Genomic DNA, 20,766 nt, shown 5'->3' with positions numbered 1-20,766 from the left:
AAATTGTCACAACCGCATTTAGGAACTTTGCCCATTCCAGGCTGTATGCTGTACCTATTTGCAGGTGTTCAAGAGTACCGAATCTTTTGGAAGTTAATATCTATAAAATGAGTTCTCAAAAATAAGTAACGTAAGCCTCTCAGTCATATGGGCTTCCCCAAGTTTCACACGTTTTTCCAAAATAAGGGTGGGTGTGAGTGTGGAAAGAATGTGATTGATGACTCTTTTCTGAATACAGATTACTGACCAAGGGTATATAAAGAAGGCACAACTTAAGCAATGGTAAAGTCAGTAAACAATATTTTACTGAAACATTTCATGACACAGAAAATCTTTCTGAAGTGTAAAGTTACTGTCTTACACAAGAAGGACAGACCCATTTTCGAAGACTAATATGAATACAATAAATATGGAGTTTACATACTAATTTATACACAGAAACTCTGCCCCACAGCCATAAAAATTTATATTTAACAATGCAACATATAATTTAATCATTTGATTTATTTGACAGGTTTTTTTCTTTTTTCTAAACACAAATAACTACCTGGTTTTCATATACATATATAATATATATTTTATGTATATAGATATTCAACAATCTGTACAGCTTCTAAACATAAACTCCTAAAAGGCACAAGTGTCTATACAACATGTACAAAAATGGCTGGAGCGGACACAAAACAACAATTATTGGTCAAAAGTTCATGATTGCACAAAGATTAGTCATGAGTTTATGTCAGAAAAATGTGCTTTAAGGAAAAGAGGGTTTTCAAAGAAACCTTTAAGTGTTATATAAAAAAAAAAACAAAACCAAAAAAAAACCACCAAAAAACCAAACCAAACCAACCCGGCCCCCCCACCCCCAATAAAGAGCCCCTAGGTCGCTATCACAAGCCTGTCCTCATCGTCGTCACTACTCACATCGCTGAACTGGGCGGCGGCCTGCCTCCGGGGCGGCGCTGCGGGCCTGGGCGCCGCTCTGTCCGGAGAGAGGGTGGCCCGGCCGGGGGGCTCCGGGAAGGCTTCAGGACGCACCTGTGGAGGAGGCTCCGCGGCACAGGCCACTTTGCCCTGCACCCACGCGAGCTCAGGCTGGGGCTTCACATGATTCACAGAGGCGGCCTTCCCTGTGTCTGCTTTACCCGAACTATCGGGCCTGGCCGGGTCTCTTGTGGGGGCAGAGGGGTCTGGAACTTTTTTTGCATTTGCCCGCTGGACCTGAGGAGACCCCTGAGGAGACGTGGTCCCGCCGCCTTGATGGGCGCCGGCTGCCGGGGCGGGCTTGGGCGGCGCCTCCCGCGCTCTGCTGTGGGTGGGCGGCATTTCGGGGGCGCCCGGCGTGTCCACGGCGGCCACTTGCCCGACCGAGGGGATTAAGGTAGGCAGCGCGATGTTCAAGATCTGGAGGCCTGGAATGTGCGCTTGGGGGCTGGGGCTGCTTTGCGAGGAAGGGTTTGCGGTCAGAACCTGCAGCCCCACGGCATTGAGGGCGAGCCCCGGCGGGTGCACTTGAGGGGCCACGTTCGTGTTGGTGAGGCCCAAGATGTTGACGGTCTCCATGCTCAGGGACGGCAGCGGCTGCAGGCCCGGGGTGCTGAGGTTCGGCAGGCCCGGCACGCGGATTTGGCCAATGGGGATACACGGCACGACGCCGCTTAACTCGGCCACTCCCGCGGCGTGGGTGGTGCCCGAAGCCTCCGCGGCCGAGTCCCCGGGAGCGCCCACAGTCCTGTGAATGACATTGACGGCTGGGATCGTCAGCTGCATTGGCCCAGCTTGGATGGGTACAAACGTGGAGTACGTGAGGCCGGCAGGTACCACGTGGATTCCCCCTACTGGAACCATATTATAGGGTGTCCTGGACTGCTGCTGAGAATGCAAAGGCAGGTGGCTGAACAGATGAGTCTGGGGGGAGGGCAGGCCTGCCGGGGGCTGGAGGGTCACTTGCTGCTTCTGTTCTGGAGCGTCAGGCTGAGGCGAGGCCCCCAAGGGAACCCCCGCTGCTGTCTGAGGGCAGCGCTCCGCCGCAGGAGGAGGAAGTCTTCCAGATGCTGCACCCTGAAAGGCAGGACACAAAACCCTTTTACAGCATGGCTTTCTCGGTCACGGAGCTAAACTGCTGGCATCAAATCTAGTCTTCCTAACCTGGCGGAAGCATGTATATTTGTATAAAAATTACAAGCTTGTTGAAAAGGATGTTTACATTTAAAAAAAAAATAAACTGCCAACTAAAAAAAATCTATTACGTCTTTAATCTCGAGTACCAATAACAGCAACACATTTTGTATACTACTTTGCAGTTTTCAATCAAATTTCCTGGGTATCGTTTCATTTATAGGAAAGTTAACCTTGTGGCATAGCCGTAATTACACTACTGTTGTTCTACTTCTGTTGTGGTGGTTGTTATTGACGGCACTACCAGCTCTACCCTATTTTAGAGATTAGGAGTTAGTGAGAAATTGTGACACTAGCTGGCTATGAATGTCAACTCTAAGGGAAAATCAACTGGAGGATTACTCATTTTTTTAAATAAACGGTTGTCATTAATTTCAAAAAAAATCTGCAGTTGTTTATTTATTCCTTCGTTCCTTCATTCATAAACTTATGAAATTTCTACTGAAAACCAGATTTCTAGGCACTGCGAGGTGTGTCAGTGATTTTAGGCTAGAGAAGACGAGAGCACAGGTGGCCAAATCTGGAAGTCGAAAAGGAACAAATTTTGCCAATCTCCCTCCCGAACGAGACTATCACCTAAATATTAGCTTTTTCTTGATAATATCTACATTACAGAGTTATAATAACTCATATGCTAACTTAAATATCAAATAGGACTTAAGTATTAGTGCAATAGAGTTAAACTATATTAATTTAGGAATAGTCTCTAGAAAGCCAAGCTTGCAGAGTCTGTATTTTTCTCCAGGGTTACCTCCCAAACCAGAATCTGCCCCGTTTAAAAATACATCCTATGACCATCGTCAATCCATACTTGAGGTAAGACAAGTGTCAGGGAGATGACTATACTCGTCACAGATTTAAATATTCCTCATGAGCCACGCCAGGGGTAATAGCAGAGACTTGTTCACAGCACATGTAGGTTGTGTTTCTGTAGGCCTGTGTCTGGCCTTGAGCTGGTTTTCTGGCAGGAAGCTCTCTAAAGTGCATGGCACTTCGATCATTTAAGCAAAGTGAACTTCTTGGTACGTTATTTGGGTCACACCAACTTTGCCACAGAATCTGGTAACTGTCTTGCCAACGGGGGAAAAGTACAAAATGGATAATTTAGTGTAAATACATCACATCAATGCCAGTGGAAAAAGAACTCAGGGTAAGCACGGGGACAATGAGGTCCCAAGGTTCATGTTCCTAAGGGCACATACATATTTTTTCAATGAATTGATTTTCAACATCCATTTGGTCCTTTTACAGATTTATGATGACAATATGTGAACTCTGATTAAAATACCTAGCAAGAAACCAAAAGACACAAATGTCCTTTACCCTTAAATAAAACAAAAAGTTAAGACTAAACAAAGTGATTTAGCCAGAAGTAAATAATTTAAGTCCATTATTTTCTCAAGCCATTAGGATCCCCCTATTTAACAGGTTAAATGAAAGGAAACCAACAACAAAGCATTTACCTGTGTTAAAGTGATAGTCTTTCCAGCCACAGAACCTCCCAGAATTACTTCTGAGTCTGGGTAGTCTACTGACATCTGGTGACATGGGGATCTGGGTGCAGTGTCGGGTGACTGAGAAGAGTCTACAGGAGTCGTCGGTTCTTCTCCGTCTTCTGTACCATGCTGCCTGGTCTTTGCCGGGGACTCTGTATTCCTGCTATGGTCTGACTGCACTGTGCTTAGCACAGTCATCTTGGTGGGCAAGGCTCTGGGGAGAACGTCCATCGGGTCAGTGTGCACCCCAGAGAAGCAGTCAGCAATCCTGATGTCCTCCTCCACACTCCCAGAGTCCTGGAGGCTACTTCTAGATGGAAGGTGCTGTGGGCTGGCCGTAACGGAGGGAGCTGCTGACAAGACAGATTCGGCCTGACTGTCTTCATCGTCATCTTCATTTTCATTATCATCCTCATCTGGGCCATCTGATTCTTCAAGGTCATACCCAGACCGCTCGAAACCAAATCTTGGCTTTTCATCTAATAAAAACAACCAAGGGACTATGTTATAGAATGTTTTTCATATGGACAAGTGCAACCTTTTATTGTTATTATTATTATTATAAGCTTAGCAATGCTGTGAGGAATAGAACAAATGAGGGCTCTACCCACAAAAAGCCTACAGGTTAGGTGAGGAGAGTGGTGAGGGGAAGAATAGGTCAGTCAGTCCAGGAATCAAAGAGGGGAGGTGCTGACAGAGAGTGGCATGACCAGGACACTTGTTAGGGATGCAGAACGTGAAATGGACCTCCGGAAGAGTAGACAGGCAAGGGCAGTTCTATCAAGAAAATCAGAAATAAAGGCCTTAACTATTAAAGAAGACTGAAAGATATTTAAAAAACTGAGAGTTCAACACAATTCTTCCTGAGTTCTTTCTCTCTTACTACTTTGTATTTCCCTTTTATTGGACAAATCAAAATAAAAACAAACACAAAAACCTGAGGCCATTTGTATTAGTAAGTGAAATAATTTTATTTAATAGTTATATTAAATATTTGCATTAATATGTGAATAGTATTTTAGATATGTTTCCATTGTCCTCTGGGTAGTAATATTCTTTAATATTTAAGACATCTACTTTTTATTTTCTTTTTTACTAAGAGAGGTGCTAAATTTTCCCATCATTTTTTCATTATGATAATTCAACTCCTCACACAAAGAGGAATGTTAACTAAAAGTCATTCATATTAACAAAGAATATTCAAGAAGGTCCTGTTTCAAATGGTTTCAAAATTCTCATAAGCTCATGTGGAACTGGATTTAAAACTCTAACTGTTCAAAAATCTTACAAAATTAAAGGTGCTTTCCCTTAGAAAGCTAATGAACTTAAAAAAAAAATAGAAAGATGAATGCAAAACGTCCACCCTAATTTTTGGTCATGAGCCGTAATAAAGAGGTCACATTGTGTTCAACTTAGCTCTGAAACATTCTTCATTTACATACTTTTTAACATCTGCTTTTACACATGTATTTTGAAGAGGTTTATTTCCTGCATATAGCAAATGGTCTGTATCTTGATTTATTTTACTACTCCTTGTACATGACAAAGATAAGTTCTCAGAGAAATGTCTTAAGGGATGGACACCAAAACATCTGAGGGTGATTATTTCAAAAAGACGGAATGGGTTAGAATTTTTAAGTTGTTTATCTCAAGTATATGTTACTTTTAGAATTAAAACATTCAAGAACAAAACCATATGCATGTAGGCTACTTTAAAATATGGTTTTCATTTGCTTTTTGCCTTAAGGGTTCTGCTGTTTTGCTATAAAATAACACTGATTTGCTAAATCCCACCAGGTGCCCATGCTAGAGATGGAATGGGTGGTTTCTGGGTAATTGCTGTGCCTCCTGCCTCACAGATACCTTTCTGCAATCCTATCTGATGTTTGAAATTCTAAAACTGAAGAGTAATTACCCATTTGTTTTGAGTTTGCCACAATAGTGCCAAATCAGACATTTTTAGGTACTTTTTTTTTTCTCTTCTTAAAGGGGAAGGTTGGGCGCCTGGGTGGCTCAGTGGGTTAAGCTGCTGCCTTTGGCTCAGGTCATGATCTCAGGGTCCTGGGATCGAGTCCCGCATCGGGCTCTCTGCTCAGCAGGGAGCCTGCTTCCTCCTCTCTCTCTCTGCTTGCCTCTCTGCCTACTTGTGATCTCTCTCTGTCAAATAAATAAATAAAATCTTTAAAAAAAAAGTGGGGGGGAGTTGAAGAAAATCAGAAGATACCAGATGATTAGGAGAACAGGTGACTGGAGAGGGAGGCTGATTTCATCAGAGGTCAGCCCTGCTACAAAATCTAACTAGGATGAAACTTGCTTTACCTTAAGAACTACTACTCTATTTTAAAAAAGAACAGGCCTAATTTTATATTTCCAACTTTTTCAATATGCCTCGTAAAGCTGAGATCCTAGTCAAAGAGTCCAAACTCCAAGTGGAGACAGTGTCTGCAGGAAGAAAGGAGATGCCAAGTCTGTATCACCTGGGGTGGAGGCAATGCGACACTGGCTGGAAGAGTTCACCTAAACAGCTGACACGCCTATTAGAGCCAACTACAGTCTGGCAGGATTGTGTGAATCCTCTGAAAACATGCTCTCCTGCAGACTCTATCCTGTGAACCCCACTCAAGTGCTCACATAAGAGAGCACTCAGTATCCACTGTGATCCAGATCTGGAGGACAGGAGCGGCGGCCATAGAGAAACGACAAGATATTCCACCTGGATCCACTTCCTCCCTTCCCACTAGGAAAAAATGCTATCCTGTGAAGGGAAGGGCACAAGCATCGCTGCCCTCAGGACAGTGGTGAAAACAAACTGCAGTGGCGAAAGGTGAGGAATAGAAGAAAAAGCACGGTTCTACTCCTTGAAGAGGGAAAAGATTACCGGCTGAGTTACCGCAGCGGCTGAGAGAGTGGTCGGGAAGCACAAGGGCCACGGCCCAGAAACCTAAGAACCTGGTACATGTGGAAGACAGGCTGAATCACAACACAGGTGGCATCCTGTCCTCCCTCCTCACCCTTAAATACCAAGCTAAGACCTTTAAGTGACAGGTAACAGCCAAAAACTGCTGGGCGAGGGACAGGAGAAGAACAGAAATGTGTACAGTGACCCTCACTGAGACACAGTACACAAGGCATTGCTCTCATAATCCACTCACCACCCCAAAGACAAATTATCTCTGTAGCAATCTGAAGCCTCTGGTGCTCTCAGAGTTGCCATAGCTACAATGGATCTTTCACAGAGGGTAGGATTCCTAACTAGAGACACTCTAATGCCCACATAAAGGCCCAGCAGGAGGGATACACCCCTTAGGAGGCAGAAAGACTGTTTACAGTTTCTGCTGTCTTACAGAAGATATCTAGCTTTCAACAAAAATTACAAGGCACACAGAAAGTCAGGGGGAAAAAAAAAACCATACTCAGAAGAGAAAAAGCAATCAGAACCAGTTGGATGGGATACAGACATCAGATGTGCCAGAGCAATTAAAATAAGCGATGTGTTAAAGGCTCTCATGGGAATGGTGGACATCATGAAACGTCTAGTGGGAATTTCAGCTGAGAGATGGAAACTACGAAAAGGAATGAAATGAAACACTACCAATGAAAAACAGTAACAGTGACAACAAGAAAATGGTTCAACCCAGAAGTCTATGCTCATTGGCAGTAATTTTCAAAGATGAAGGAGAAATTCAGACTTTCTTAGAAAAACCTAAACACTGAGGGGATTCACTATCAGCAGACCTACTTGACAATAAATGTAAAAGGAAGCTCTTTAGGCAGAGAGAATATAGTATTAGATGGGAATGTGGATCTACACACACACACATGCAAATGAAGAGCTTCAGAAATAAGATAAAGATAAAGTTATTACTCTAAGTTTTAACTGCTTGCTCTAAAAGACAACTGAATGTCCACAGCAGTCACAGTATGCTGTGTTTATAGCATTGGTAAATGGAGAAGGGAGGAAAGCTACAGCACAAAGGATGGAAAGGAGGAATTGTGATACACTGTTACAAAGTCTTCACACTACCTGTGAAGTAATGTACCATTATTTGAAGGAAGACAACTCAATTTTTTAAAAAGGTATAAATAATAAAGTCAAGGAGGGGATAAATATAACAAGTCTAAATATATAACAAGGTATGAATAACAGGTCAAGGAAGAGATAAAACAAAATCATAAAAAATGCTCAATTAAGTAAAAAAAAAAGATAAAAAAACAGCTGGCAAGATGATACATTTTATTCTACTACACGGAAAAATGACATTTAAAGGAATGGTCTAACATGAACTAAAGGAGAGAAACTGCTAAACCGGATTAAAAAAAGCAAGTGTCAAGTATAAGTATTGTGTGTAAGAAACGTATTTTTAATATAAAGACAAACAGATTGAAAGTAAAGTTTGAAGAAAGATATACCTTATGACATTAACTAAATTACAGATGGAAACACTAGTATACTAATATCAGACAAAGTAGATTTGAGAACAAAGAATATTATCAAGACTGAACAGGAACATCACGTAATGATATGAAGTTAGCCTCACTATGAACATATATAATCCTAAATGCGTAGCAATGAAATCAGAGCCTCAAGATAAATGAGGATAAAACTGAGAAAAGTAATAAACCAATCCACAATTATAGCTGAGGACTTCAGAACATTTCTCTCTCAGTAATTCATGGAAAAAGAATATAGAAAATCAGTAAGAACACAGAAGACCTGAAAAACACTATCAAATAACCTGTCCCAGCTGTCAGTTACAGAACATTCCACCCAACGGAGAATATGTTTTCCTTGTAAGTATACTTGGAACGTTTACCAATATATATCATATTCAGAGCTACAAAGGAGAACTCCACAAATTTAAGTAATGAAAGTCATACAGAGTATGTTTTTGGATGAAAACAGAATGAAACAAGAAACCAATAACTAGAAGATGCTTGAAAAACCCCCAATATTCCAGATTCACCTAACATTCCTAAATAATCCTTGAGTCAAAGAAAAAGTATCAAAGAAAGGTCAAAAATACTTTGAACTACATGAAAATTAAAATATAACATGAAAACTGTGAAAGGCAGCTAAAGAAGTGGTTATTGGGAAATGTACTGTATCAAACACTTCTATTAGAAGAGAGGCCTTAAATAAATAATCAGAAGCTAGAAAAAGAAAACAAAAACCAAAGCAGGGAGCAGAAAGGAAATAATAGAGATAAGAATGGAAATAAAGAAATCGACAAAAGAAAAGCAGAGAAAGTCAATGAAACCAAAAGCTGGGTCTTTGAAAAAAAAAGAAAGAATAAAATTGATAAATATCTAGTAAGACTGGCCAAGAAAAAAAGATACAAATTACCAGCATTAGGAAAGAAAAGGGGACTACTACTATAAATCCAGAGACATTAAAAGGATAATAGAAAATCTATTAAGGGTACAGTTGGTTAAGCATCTGCCTTCAACTCAGGTTGTGACCTGGGATCAAGAGTCTCCATGCAGGCTCCCTGCTCAGTGCGGAGCCTGCTTCTCCCTCTCCTCCCTACTCCTGCTCTCTCTCTTGTTATCATCTGTCTCTCTTTCAAATGAGTAAGTAAAATCTTAGAAAAAAACTTTTAAGAACTCTATGACCCACCAATGAAAGCTAGAATTCAAAATTAAAGATACAATACTAATTAAAATAGCACTAAATAATGAAATCTAAGTATAAATTTTAAAAAGGACCTGTATGTTGAAAACTACAAAATACTAGTTAAAGAAACCAAAGACAGGAAATAAATGAAGAGATATACTAATATTCACAGACTGGAAATTTCAGTATTGTTAAGAAAGCATTTCTTCCCCAATTTGATCTACAGATGCAATACAACTCCATTAAAAATCTCATAAGTGTTTTACACATATTGACAACTTGATTCCAAAATTTCAAAGGGAAAGAAAACTAGAATAGCCAAAGACGTTTAGGAAAAGAAAAGTTGAAGAGCTCAGACCCAAGCACTGTGGTATTGGCAGAAGGACAGACATACAGGGACCAACAGATGAGTGGAGAGAATCAGAGATAAAAACCACACAAATATAGTTCGCTAAATTTTTGACAAAGGCGGTTTCCATGGGGAAAGGACAGTCTTCTCAATAAATTATTGCTGAAACAAATGGACAATCACATACGAAAAAAATGACACATACATTATACCTTATACAATAACTCAATCTAAATGTAAAATATAAAACTGTAAAACTTCTTAAAGAGAACTGTAGAAAATCTGTGTAACCTTGGAGTAGACAAAAGATTTCTTACGTATGACATCAAAAGCACAATTTTAAAAAATTGATCAACTAGGCTTCATTAATATTTTAAAACACTTTTTTCTCTGAGAAAGACACTACAAAAAAGAATAAAGACAAGCAGAGACTGCAAGAAAACATCTACAAGGCACCTTTCGGGCAAAGAAATGGTATCTAGGATTTATTTTAAAAATATCAAAATTCAACAATAAGCAAATAAATATCCCACTTTAAAAAAATGGGCAAAATTTTTGAACAAACACTTCACCAAAGAAGGCATCTGGAAAGCAAAGAGCATATGAAAATATGCTCATTGTCATCAGTCGAAGAAGTGCAAGTAAAAACTGCAATGAAATGCCACTGTACCCCCCCATTAGAATATGTTTTTCAAAACGTGCCAGTAAGGGGACACAACACTGGGCTCTCCTACATTGCTGGTGGGAATGTAAGATGGCACAGACACTTTGAAAACCAGTTTGACTGCCTTTTATAAAGCTATGTATCTCCCAGCCACAACACCCAGAGATTCCACTCCTCACGTCAAACCATGCAGGAATGGGAACTTACATTCATAAGAAAACCTTAACATGAAGGTCTTACAGCAAGTTTATTCATATTTGCCAAATACTGGCAGCAATCTAGATCTTTCCACCAGTCTGTGTATAACAAACTACAGCACATTTGGAATACTATGCAGCAATACAAAAGAAATGAACTAAATGGAAGAAGCCAGACCCCCAAGGCTATTTATTCTATTATTCCTTTCATATGGCACTCTGGAAAACTCATGACCATAGGGAAAGAAAGAGATCAGTGGTTGTGAGGGGCTGTTGGGTAGGGGTACCAGATGTCTATAAGGAAATGGCACAGGGGAATTTGAGGGGTGATGGAATGCCCCTGTATGAAACTGTGGGGTTGGACATACCATTCTACGCATTTGTCAAAGACTGCCCTAGAGTGAGCTCAATGCCATGAAGTGAACTTTACGGTATGTCAACAGAAACAGAATCAGTCAGGATGTGGGACATATCCAAGATGGAATGCAAGCCGAGACAGATGACACAACTGAAGTACAAGTGAACTGTATAACCGCTCTGAAGGGTTCGAAAAAGGCTCCCCCCTGGGTGAGGGTTCTGACCGGATGAAGTGAAGGCTGAAGACAAAAAGAACTGCACATAAACACTGACTGCAACTGTAAATCTGAATTTTTGCAAGTGGGTTAGGATTTCTGAAACTGGTTCATTAGTTAATACTAAAGCTCTGCAAGGGGCACCCAGGTGGCTTAGTCGGTTGGGTGTCTGACTCTTGGTTTTAGCTCAGGTCATGATCTCATGGTTTATGGAATTGAGCCCCATGTCAGGCTCCATGCTCAGCGGGGAGTCTGCCTGAGAGTCCCTCTCTCTCTCTCTCTCTTCCCCTCTGCCCTTCCCCCATAACAAATAAATCTTAAAAACAAAACAAACAAACAAACAAAAAAACTAGAGCTGAACAAATATGTAAACACAGTGTAGATGGGGACCAGGTTCCTCACTGCAGGTGAAAGAAAAAGAAGGAAATAGAGAAGACTAGAATCAACCGTGTGGACTAAAATTGGGACTATCAATATGGACTCATGTTTTATTCATGTATATTGCATAAGTGTGTGTTTATGTATGTGTGTGCGCACATGCCTCCCCCTCCCCCCACAGATACAGAAATGAATATAGGTGTGTGTGTAGGTAGGAGTTAGCATATGTACATATACTTCCTAACTCTACCCAGTGATAGAGGACAGAAGCAGTGACAGGTCAGTAGCAATGAACACACCACCTGCAAGATCTTGGTTTCTAAACACCATTCTCCAGTAGGGGGAACCAGAGGTCCTTGGAGAAATGGTTGATGTCAGGGCTGAAACATCTAGGGGTGCTAGAAAATAAGGAACTTCTTACAAAAAAAAAAAAAAAAAAAATGGGGCAAGTCAAAAGGGCACAGGAACAGACCTCAACTCTTCATGGCTAATGAGAACTTGAGCTACGCAGTAAGAAACGGTAAGACTGATCATAACCCAAAGAATAAAATACATATCCTTGAGTCCATACAGATGTAAATGAATGAAAGGATGAAAGAACAAATGAAGAAATGGTAACTTCTCCATGCAGAAAAATCCCAATTAATAAATCAGAACACCCTAGTAATACTCATTGTAGGCAAGATACATCAGCGTATAAGCAGAGTATCTGCAGAGTCTCAAAGTATCTCCCATAAACATTTAATATTTACAAAGGGAACAACAGTAAGTTTACAGTAGAGAGCCCTGGAAGATTAGCCAAAGTCCTTCCAGAGTCCTGGAAGATCATGTTAATATAGGTTAACGTAACCAATAATACCTGTTGACACATCCGGATACGACAACACTGAGACAAGTACAATCACTCTACGGCACGTTAAGAATGATGCAAACCTCAATCCAATCGTAAGCATCCACCAGAAAACCCCACTCTGAGGACATCCTACAAAATGACTGATCAGTATTCCCTACAATTGGCAAGGTTATGAGAGACATCAGAGACCGAGGAAGTCATCAGAGGAGTCAAAGGAGCCATGACCGCCAAGCGCCATGCGGGATTCGGAAGGGGATCCTGGGCCAGAGAAAGGACATCGGTGGAAAAAATGGTGAAACTCAAGTCACTTCTGTACTTGAGTTACTAACGTTGAGCTGAAGTTAATCTCTTAGTGTTGGCAAACATTCCATAGTTCTGTAAGATGCTAACATAAGGGGAAGCAGGGTGAGGAGTATACAGGAGCTCTATACGCGTTTTGCAGCTTTTCTCTTAAAATGAAAATAATCTCTTGGAAAGCTGCATAAAACAAACAATTTGCCAGTACTCCAGGGTCTTTATTTTACTCCCTCAACACCAATATTCCGTCTCTTTTAGATACACTTGCACAATAGCCACTTCCCTGCTGTTTTTATACCCATCAAGGCTTCTTTCTCTGATAAGCAATTTTCTCTTTCTTATTGTTTAGTAGGAAACCATTAATTCTTGAAATCAAATCCAATGCTCCTCTTGGTGAATTTTTAGAAGCACAGGAAATGTCTCCCAAATACATGTGTTAAATTTTCAGCACCTACAACTCTTCCTACCTTGCATTTTGTACCTTGTTTTGCATCTCTTAGTCAGCTGGACATAGGGTTTTTCCAGCCACCGGGGCTCAGGGAGTATGTGGCTTCGCGCTACATACACACCAATGCTATTTGATCGTAACTAAGACAAGGAGCAGATAAGGACTTGATATTTTCTCAGATAATGATTTAAAAAATGTAAACTGTAGGTAATTATTTTGAAGTGTCAAGCCCACAGTTCGTGGGGCTCCTGAGTCTCTGGCTAAATGTTGCACATTCAAATATCCTATTTTAAAAATCTAACTACAGAGTGCTTTGAAAGGTCAACAATAAATTATAGAAATTAAGTTAGCTTATAAATATGCATGAGTTGAATGTTTATAGGCACAGAAATTAAAAGCTTCATATAATTATTTGATTACGCATAGCAGAACCTATAAAATGCAATCCCCAAGAATGTAAACTAATCACTCAATGTTAACTTCACAACACATACACTGGACTTTGTAGTGACTATGGAAGTTTAAGAATACTTGTAGAATAGTATAAATCTTTAATAAAATTTTTAAATTTTATACACACACATACACACGGAATTTACATGAAGGATTTAAAAAAGAACATCATATATCGTTTAATGTGGAAGGACGTAAGACTATTTGGCTCCATGTTAATCTGATTTTGCCCTGATCACGGTAAGTTTCAGACTAAAGGTGGAGGTATGATGGGTGGGAAAGCTGCAGAGTGGCTTCCCTGGACCTTTCTCCCTGGACAGAGCCACAGGCCTACAGCTTGGAGAGGAGTTAAGAAGGGCTGGGATTCCTCTCTGTAGTTTTCCTTCCGCAGGACAAGGACAGAGTAATGTTTATCTCTGCATGCTCTGTCTTGAAACTCCTGAAGGGGGAGTTCCCAAGTCTGGAAACCTGAACATAAACTCTAAATCATTACCTTACATATTATATACATTACATGTATGTTAAACAGGGCTGATACTCTAGGGTGACAGAGAAAAGAGAAAAGGGATAGCTCAAACGAATGGGAGACAATGGCATCCTTTTAAATACCCATCCCAAGGCAGAGCCCACCAACCCCATTCTCTTGTGTTAATACAAGTCCTTTCATATAACTTCACTGTCCCTTTAGCCCTGCTCCTGTGCCCAAAGGACACTATTGCTACCACATCAGAAATTGTGCCGACGGAAGACGAAGACAGGAAAAGTGACTTGTCTGTGATCACAAGCCGGCAAGCGTGAGACCGCAGACTTGTTAACTACTCGGAAAACTTACCATTTAGGACTCTGTGGTATCGCCCATTTTGCCATAGCGTGCTACACAGTACGAGAACCCCCACACACGCTGTGCACAGTTCCTGCTCTATCCGACACTGGCAAACTGTGGCTGCGGGCCGCCTGTGGCTCGCTGCGTGCTCTTGTCAATAAAGTTTTCCCGGCACGCAGCAGGCTCACTGGTTTACAAACTGTCCAAAGCAGCCTTTGGTCACAACCACAAATGTTAGCAGTCATGACAGAGGCTACATGACCCAAGGAACATGAAATACTCAATACCCTTTTCAGAAAGAGTCGGCCGACATCCAGGAGCTGCTGTCCTGTTTCAATCTAACCAGCACCACGTGACAGCAGTGATCTCAAACTCTTCTTAGCAAAGGAAGTTAAGAGATGTCTCCGTGGCTAGGAAGCATCAAAGCCAAAACTTGGAACCAGCTTTTCATGCACTTGGGAGTCCTGTCATTATGCCGCTAAGATGTACAGATTTCCTACTAGTTTACCCCAATTGTTCTTTTTTTTTTTTTTTTTTTTTTGGTGTAGAGTGTGACACTCCAGGAGGGTAAAGGCTATAGTTCACCGCCCCCGCGCGTCCCCCAGAGACTACGAGACATCGAAAAATAAATAAATAAATCCACACTTGCTTATTAACAAGTTCATAAATGAGTGGCCCTTGCAAATTCTATTTAGTTTACGTCCTCCTAGACATAGTCCCTCCCTGCTCGTAAATTTTTCCAATACTCAGTAAAAATTTATGGAAGTGGAAAATTAATTCCCTTAATTTCTGTGAATTCAAATTCATGAGGGAAAGAAGAGGTAGGCAATGCGGCAGTACTGTTCTTCAAAAGTGAACGTTTCCATACACTCTGTCACCCAGTTTCTCTAAACATGTAGTTCCAACTTCAGCGTGGGTGGGACGAAGGGCAGCCGGGGCCTCCCATCGCTGCTACACAGTGACACCTGCTGGAAGAATCGGATTCACAGGCGGCCAGAGCCGCAGCCTCCCGTCTCTGCTGCCTGTTTTTGTTTTGCTCACGTTTGGAAACAGCACTTGGAGACACAAACAACAGCAACTTGAGGGAAAAAATTCTTGTAAAGCCTGCAACTATGGCAGTATAAGCTACTGGGTTATTTTGTTTTTGTTTTTTAAAGACGAAAACATCATTAAGAAAGTAATGGGGCCAGAGCTTCGTGTTTGTTCACTTCAGGAAGTAAAACCAAAAGACTCCTATCCGTGTCATTTGTTAATGGTATTAACACTTTATCTTTCACAGAAATCTCCAGAGCTATTATGGTTTTGTATTGTACATGGAACGTTCTCTTAAAAAGGAGTACTCATGTTTTCCCTGAAAATCCCAGAATGACAGAAACATACTGTACAGGTTTCATGTCGACAGAATTTCATTTAGAAAAATTCAATTAATTTTAAGGGCAAATATGATACAGGTTTTAAATGCTGCGGTCTGACATCAAGCTCTTCCACACACTACCCTAGACTTAAACCCCAGCAAGATCAGATCCACAGCTGCACTTGGCCCCACTGGACAGTCCTCCCCGTTGGGCAGCCGAGGGCACGTGTTAACATTCCTAGCAGTGCAGTCCGGCATTCTGTTGACAAAAACATTCTTCGGATCAAGGCATGAAAAGCAAATAGCCGGCAGCACGGTTTTTGACACGAAAAATGAAAACGCGAAAGTACTCACTACTACCCCAAGAGCACAGGGATGAAATTCCAGAGACTGTGCAATTTTGCACGGCCCAGACGACGAGGAGCACCGCGGGCGGGCTGGAGGGATGAGACTTTGTGAGCACATACGACGATAATTACAGCGCGAGTTGCTGGTTTTAAACTAAATGGGAACTTCTCTCAAATGCCAAGCGTCCACATTTTAATGGCTGGCTTAGAGAAACTTGTAATTCCTCCTGCTTCATTCAAAGTAAATGGTTCCTCGCATCTGTAAATCGACTCCACTTGGAAATTAGCACAAGAATTCATGCACTGAAGGATAAAATGGGTAGCGACGCAGCCTGTGGTTGCTAAGGGTAGTAAGGAATTCTAAAAAATTGAGGTTCTTGGGTCCTTCATCACACCATGTTCACAGTGAGCTTTAATGAGACGTCTTTAGCAACCGGGGACCTGCACGTGACTCTGGTGAAGGACATTCTGAATGTTATGTTGGTTGGCACAGTAGGGAATGGGTTTAAGATAATTTGAAAAAAGAAAAAAAAAAAAAGACTTAAGATAAATGCCAGGAAAATAAATTCTGAAGTTAAGGAAGAAACAAACCCACAGTAAAACATTGGGGAAAGTAGACAAAATGAGGCAGACATAAAGGAATAACTAAATAAACATACAGCATTAAGAGGCCTTGGACTTTGGCCAGAAAGCCATAAGCTGGCCAAGACGTTACCAAATGCTAATAATATTTAAGAAATAAATATTCTGGGGGCGCCTGGGTGGCTCAGTCAGTTAAGCATCCAACTCTTGATTTTATCTCAGGTCATGATCTCAGGGTCATGAGATCGAGTCCCACGTCTGGCTCTGTGTGGAGCATGGAGCCTGCTTAAGATTCTCTCTCCCTCTACGCCCCCGCCCTACCCCCTGCACACATTCAATCTCTGAAAAAAACACAGACACAGACACAGACAAACACACACACACACATTTTGGTGAGATACTTTGTAGTTACACTGTCTGGCCTTTCATGAGCGTTTAATAAATTTTGTTGTATGAAAGAAAGCTCAGAGATGGTATTTCTTGATGATATATCTTGATGTGCTACAGAGAAAATAAATTAAATGACCAAATTGCCCAATTTTCCCTTTAAACCTATAAGCACTATCCTTGGTATAGGTTTTCTGGGTCCTATTCTACAAACTCTGGCATTTAGTATCAGGTCTCCCAAACAAAACCATTGTGGGTTATTTGTTTTTCTTTTAAAAAGATCTACCCTGTTTCTTGGATGTCCAAGGTGATCAAGATTTAAATATATGCGGAAGGTCATGCATGTCACGTTGGCACTGACCATCTCAGCACACGTCACATTCATTAATGTGTGCCGAATCTAATTCTCTTTTTTTTTTTTCCTTAAAGATCTTTATGTGAAAGAAAGCAAGATACAGCAAATGAGTGGGGCGGGGGGTGGGGGTGTGCTGCAGACAGAGGGAGAGGGAGAAGCAGGCTTCTCGCTGAGCAGGGAGCTTGACTTGTGGCTTGATCCCAGGGCCTGGGGATCATGCCTTGAGTCAGCTTAACTGACTGACCACACAGGTGCCCCCCTAGTCGTCCTCCCTGAAGTACTGCAGGAAACCACTGCCGGCACAGCCACCACACGGTAAGACTAGGAAATGTAGCGTGGCTATCAAAATTGTGTAGGAATTTATATCAGTATCTGGAGAAGACAATGTCACATATCATCACACTGATCAAGCCCTGACATTTTGGAGGAACGGTTTCCCAAAAGACATGGAGCTTCTGAATCTGGCTACTTATTTTTCTTTACTCACTATATTTTTTAGTGGGCATCTATCATCTATCAGCATTGGTAGTGACAAATTTCAACTGTGTTTAGGCAAAGCTAGGTCACAAAGGACAGTCAGCTGTGGACTTAGTTATTTCAGACTTGACTTTTCATAGGGTAGACCAGCTGTCCCCCCACCCCACCCCAACAACTGCCATCATGTGGGCACAAAAAGCATTGGAAGAGCCATAGCAATCACTACCTTTTTGAAATAAAGGGAAGAAAGCTAACCGTGAGGCGTGCTACGGCACCTTCCTGCCAGCCCAACCTTCGACTTTTCCTCAATGTTTACTGTAGACGTGCAGCAACGGGATTCCAGTGCGGTTTCTGGCAGTACCCCGCATCGGGGCTTAATATCAGATTTACTCTAAATTACAAATCTGAGAAATGATACCAAGATCGCAGGGTGCCATGAAAGCATTTGCTAACCGTTCACCATTAAAGAGAAGACAGCAAGCTCTGTGTGCAAAGATCCCACATCACACAACACAAAACAGACCCCTGCTTTTCATCCAGCGGGCAGGGGAGATGGAGAACACACTAGCAGGCTCGAGATGGGCAGAGGAGCCTATGCGGCATCTGATGTCTCCCAAAGAACCATGGCCATGTGTCTGATCCCTACACGGGGGAGAATCTGTGACCAGGAGACAGGGAACCTCAGTGGGCAAGGGGGGGGGTGCATAGAGGCGGAGCTGGCGCAGATCACCCAGCAGTGACCAGCCTCAGACCCCGGAGCTTCAGTCTACCTGGAAGTGTACCTTTCGAAATTGAGAACTGCAATACTTGAAAACCATTGATTCTCCTTCCTAACTTTTTAAAAGTCAGCCACTTCGTCTCCGACATGTTCCCCTGGGAAAGGAAACTGACAGTAAAGTGAAACACTTTGTGACAGGCTGCTATATTTTATCACACCCTTTATGGAGACCATGAGAGCAGGATTTTAAAATACACACAAAAATTAAAGCAGGAACAAATCAAGCCTTTACCTTTTACGATCGTCTATTCTATGGGGAGAACAGAAATTAATTCCAGAGGCAACAGTGCTCCCTAATTTAATAAATGAAGAGCAAGTTTTCTAAATTAGTCATTACACATTTCTATGTATACATACAACGGGATGCCACAAGGGAAAACCCGTACCAGACTTCCCAACCAAAGTTGGGTGGGAATGAGGCATGTAGAAGCACTGAGGTGCTCTCTTTATATAAACAGCCTTCCAGAAAGAGGTGTTTGCTCCATGGAATTATTTTTTATTGCTGTTGCTGAAAGGGACCATCCACTTAATGAACACACGCTTCTTTTAGGCATTGCAGCCTAATTTCCCACTACAAAATAAAGGAGCATCATCAGGGGAAAAGAGAAACAAAAACCAAAGAAAGCAAAACAAAAAAGCTCGGCAATGAAAATTCCAGAGTCATGGATTAAAAGCCCTATTATCTTCTTTCCTTGTTTCAAAAACATTTGAAAAAATAATCTGAATTGAAAGACAGGTGTCTATGCGCCCGAGGAGGCAATGGCTTTCAATGACTTTAGAGGACATTAAAACAAAACAAAACAAAACAAAACAAAAACCTAAACTTTTTAAATCAAAGGAACACTTTCTGTATCATGGAATGTTTAAAAGAATAAAAATACTAGAAAAACATCATAACAAAGAAATAATGGGTTTCAAGCATCACAACCTCACGGAACTGGCACGAACTGTCACAGCAGAGGCTCTGGTTACATCTGAGGACAAACGAGTAGGTGGGCAGCTGGCACCACCGCTCCCTGGGCTTCCCCGGGCTAAAGCCCCCTTGCATGGTGTGGCCTGTCCCGCAGCCCCTATCAGGGGTGCACCCTGTCCAGCTCTCATGTCCTGTCCCAGTTACATGCTTCGTACCTGTTCCTTTCCCCGGTCCTTGGGGCTTCTGCCCAAGCAGCTCTCTCGGTCCAGCAGGTGGCCCTCCCTTAACCCTCCTCCTCACCAGTACTTTTTTTAATAAAGCGATGTACGGGTAAGTAAGTCCCTTCCCTTTCTTCGGGGGAATCCTTAGTCATTTTTCTGCACCATCCAGGCCTCCCTGCTCCTGCCCCAACCCCAGCTGAGGCTGGGCTCACTCCTGAGCCCTGGGGTGGCGGGGCGGTGGGGGGGGGCATGCACGTCACCTACAGCTGCTCCAGGCTGAATAAATACATAAAGAGATCAACCAGAGAAGCAACTTTTCTTCCCTGGAGCTACCGAAAAACAGGTCTTCGTCAATCTGTAGTGATCATCAGGGAATATGGGAAAACGAAGAGTCAGATGACCTCAATTACCCTCTCCCCTTCTGATCCCACAATCAGTAACAAATTAACGAACGCCATCATCGCTTCGACAATACCTGTGTCTACCTTGGCCATATCATGTAAACTCTGTTTATAGGTAGAGGTGATAAACGGTATCTCATAGCTACTGTCTGATTTTAGTGAAGGGATTTAACAGAAAACTAACATGCCCAATTCTACAAATAAGAAGGTTGAAGAACTTTCTGACAGACTGTAGGTCATTTTTTCCCCTACTCCTTCATTAAATCAACAACTATTTACTACCTTATCACCCGCCAGCCACCACCCCGAGAAGCCGGAGATTGTGCAGCGAACAGAGAATCCTTGACCTCACGTTCTATTTCCATAAAACACACACAAACACACAACACACCTGGTAGGGATACATGCCGCAAGGACTACAGAGCAGGACAGAGAGGCGTGAGCACCGCTGGCAGTAAGAGCGCGAGGTGGGTTTGCCTGGGGGGCTCAGGAGGGCCTCGCTGACCTGGCAGCACTGGGCAGAGCCCTGAAGGACACGACGAATTAAGCCCAGCAGCAACTGGCAGAGGGCACTCGGAAGACAGGAACGAGCACAAGGCCCGAGTGGGGGCCTGCAGGGCTGTTGAATG

General features: G+C 42.2%; 1 protein-coding gene across 5 annotated transcripts in view; it reads right to left on the bottom strand.

Moving 5' to 3' along the window:
* Nucleotides 1-283: 283 nt before the first annotated feature.
* Nucleotides 284-20,766, bottom strand: part of HIVEP1 (HIVEP zinc finger 1) — a 142,902-nt gene continuing 122,419 nt past the window's right edge. For all 5 annotated transcript variants that reach the window (XM_044258982.1, XM_044258967.1, XM_044258957.1 and 2 more), the window contains exons 8-9: nt 3,642-4,153; nt 284-2,061 (exon numbers count right to left, since the gene is read on the bottom strand). In XM_044258982.1, the coding sequence (XP_044114917.1) occupies nt 880-2,061; nt 3,642-4,153 (1,694 nt within the window). In that variant the 3' untranslated portion in view covers nt 284-879. The remainder of the gene's footprint in view (nt 2,062-3,641; nt 4,154-20,766) is intronic.

Source organism: Neovison vison, chromosome 1 (assembly GCF_020171115.1).
Source record: "Neovison vison isolate M4711 chromosome 1, ASM_NN_V1, whole genome shotgun sequence".
Taxonomy (NCBI): Eukaryota; Metazoa; Chordata; class Mammalia; order Carnivora; family Mustelidae; genus Neogale; species Neogale vison.
The sequence above is the reverse complement of the archived record's forward strand: the minus strand, read 5'-3'. Positions and strand labels throughout refer to the sequence as shown.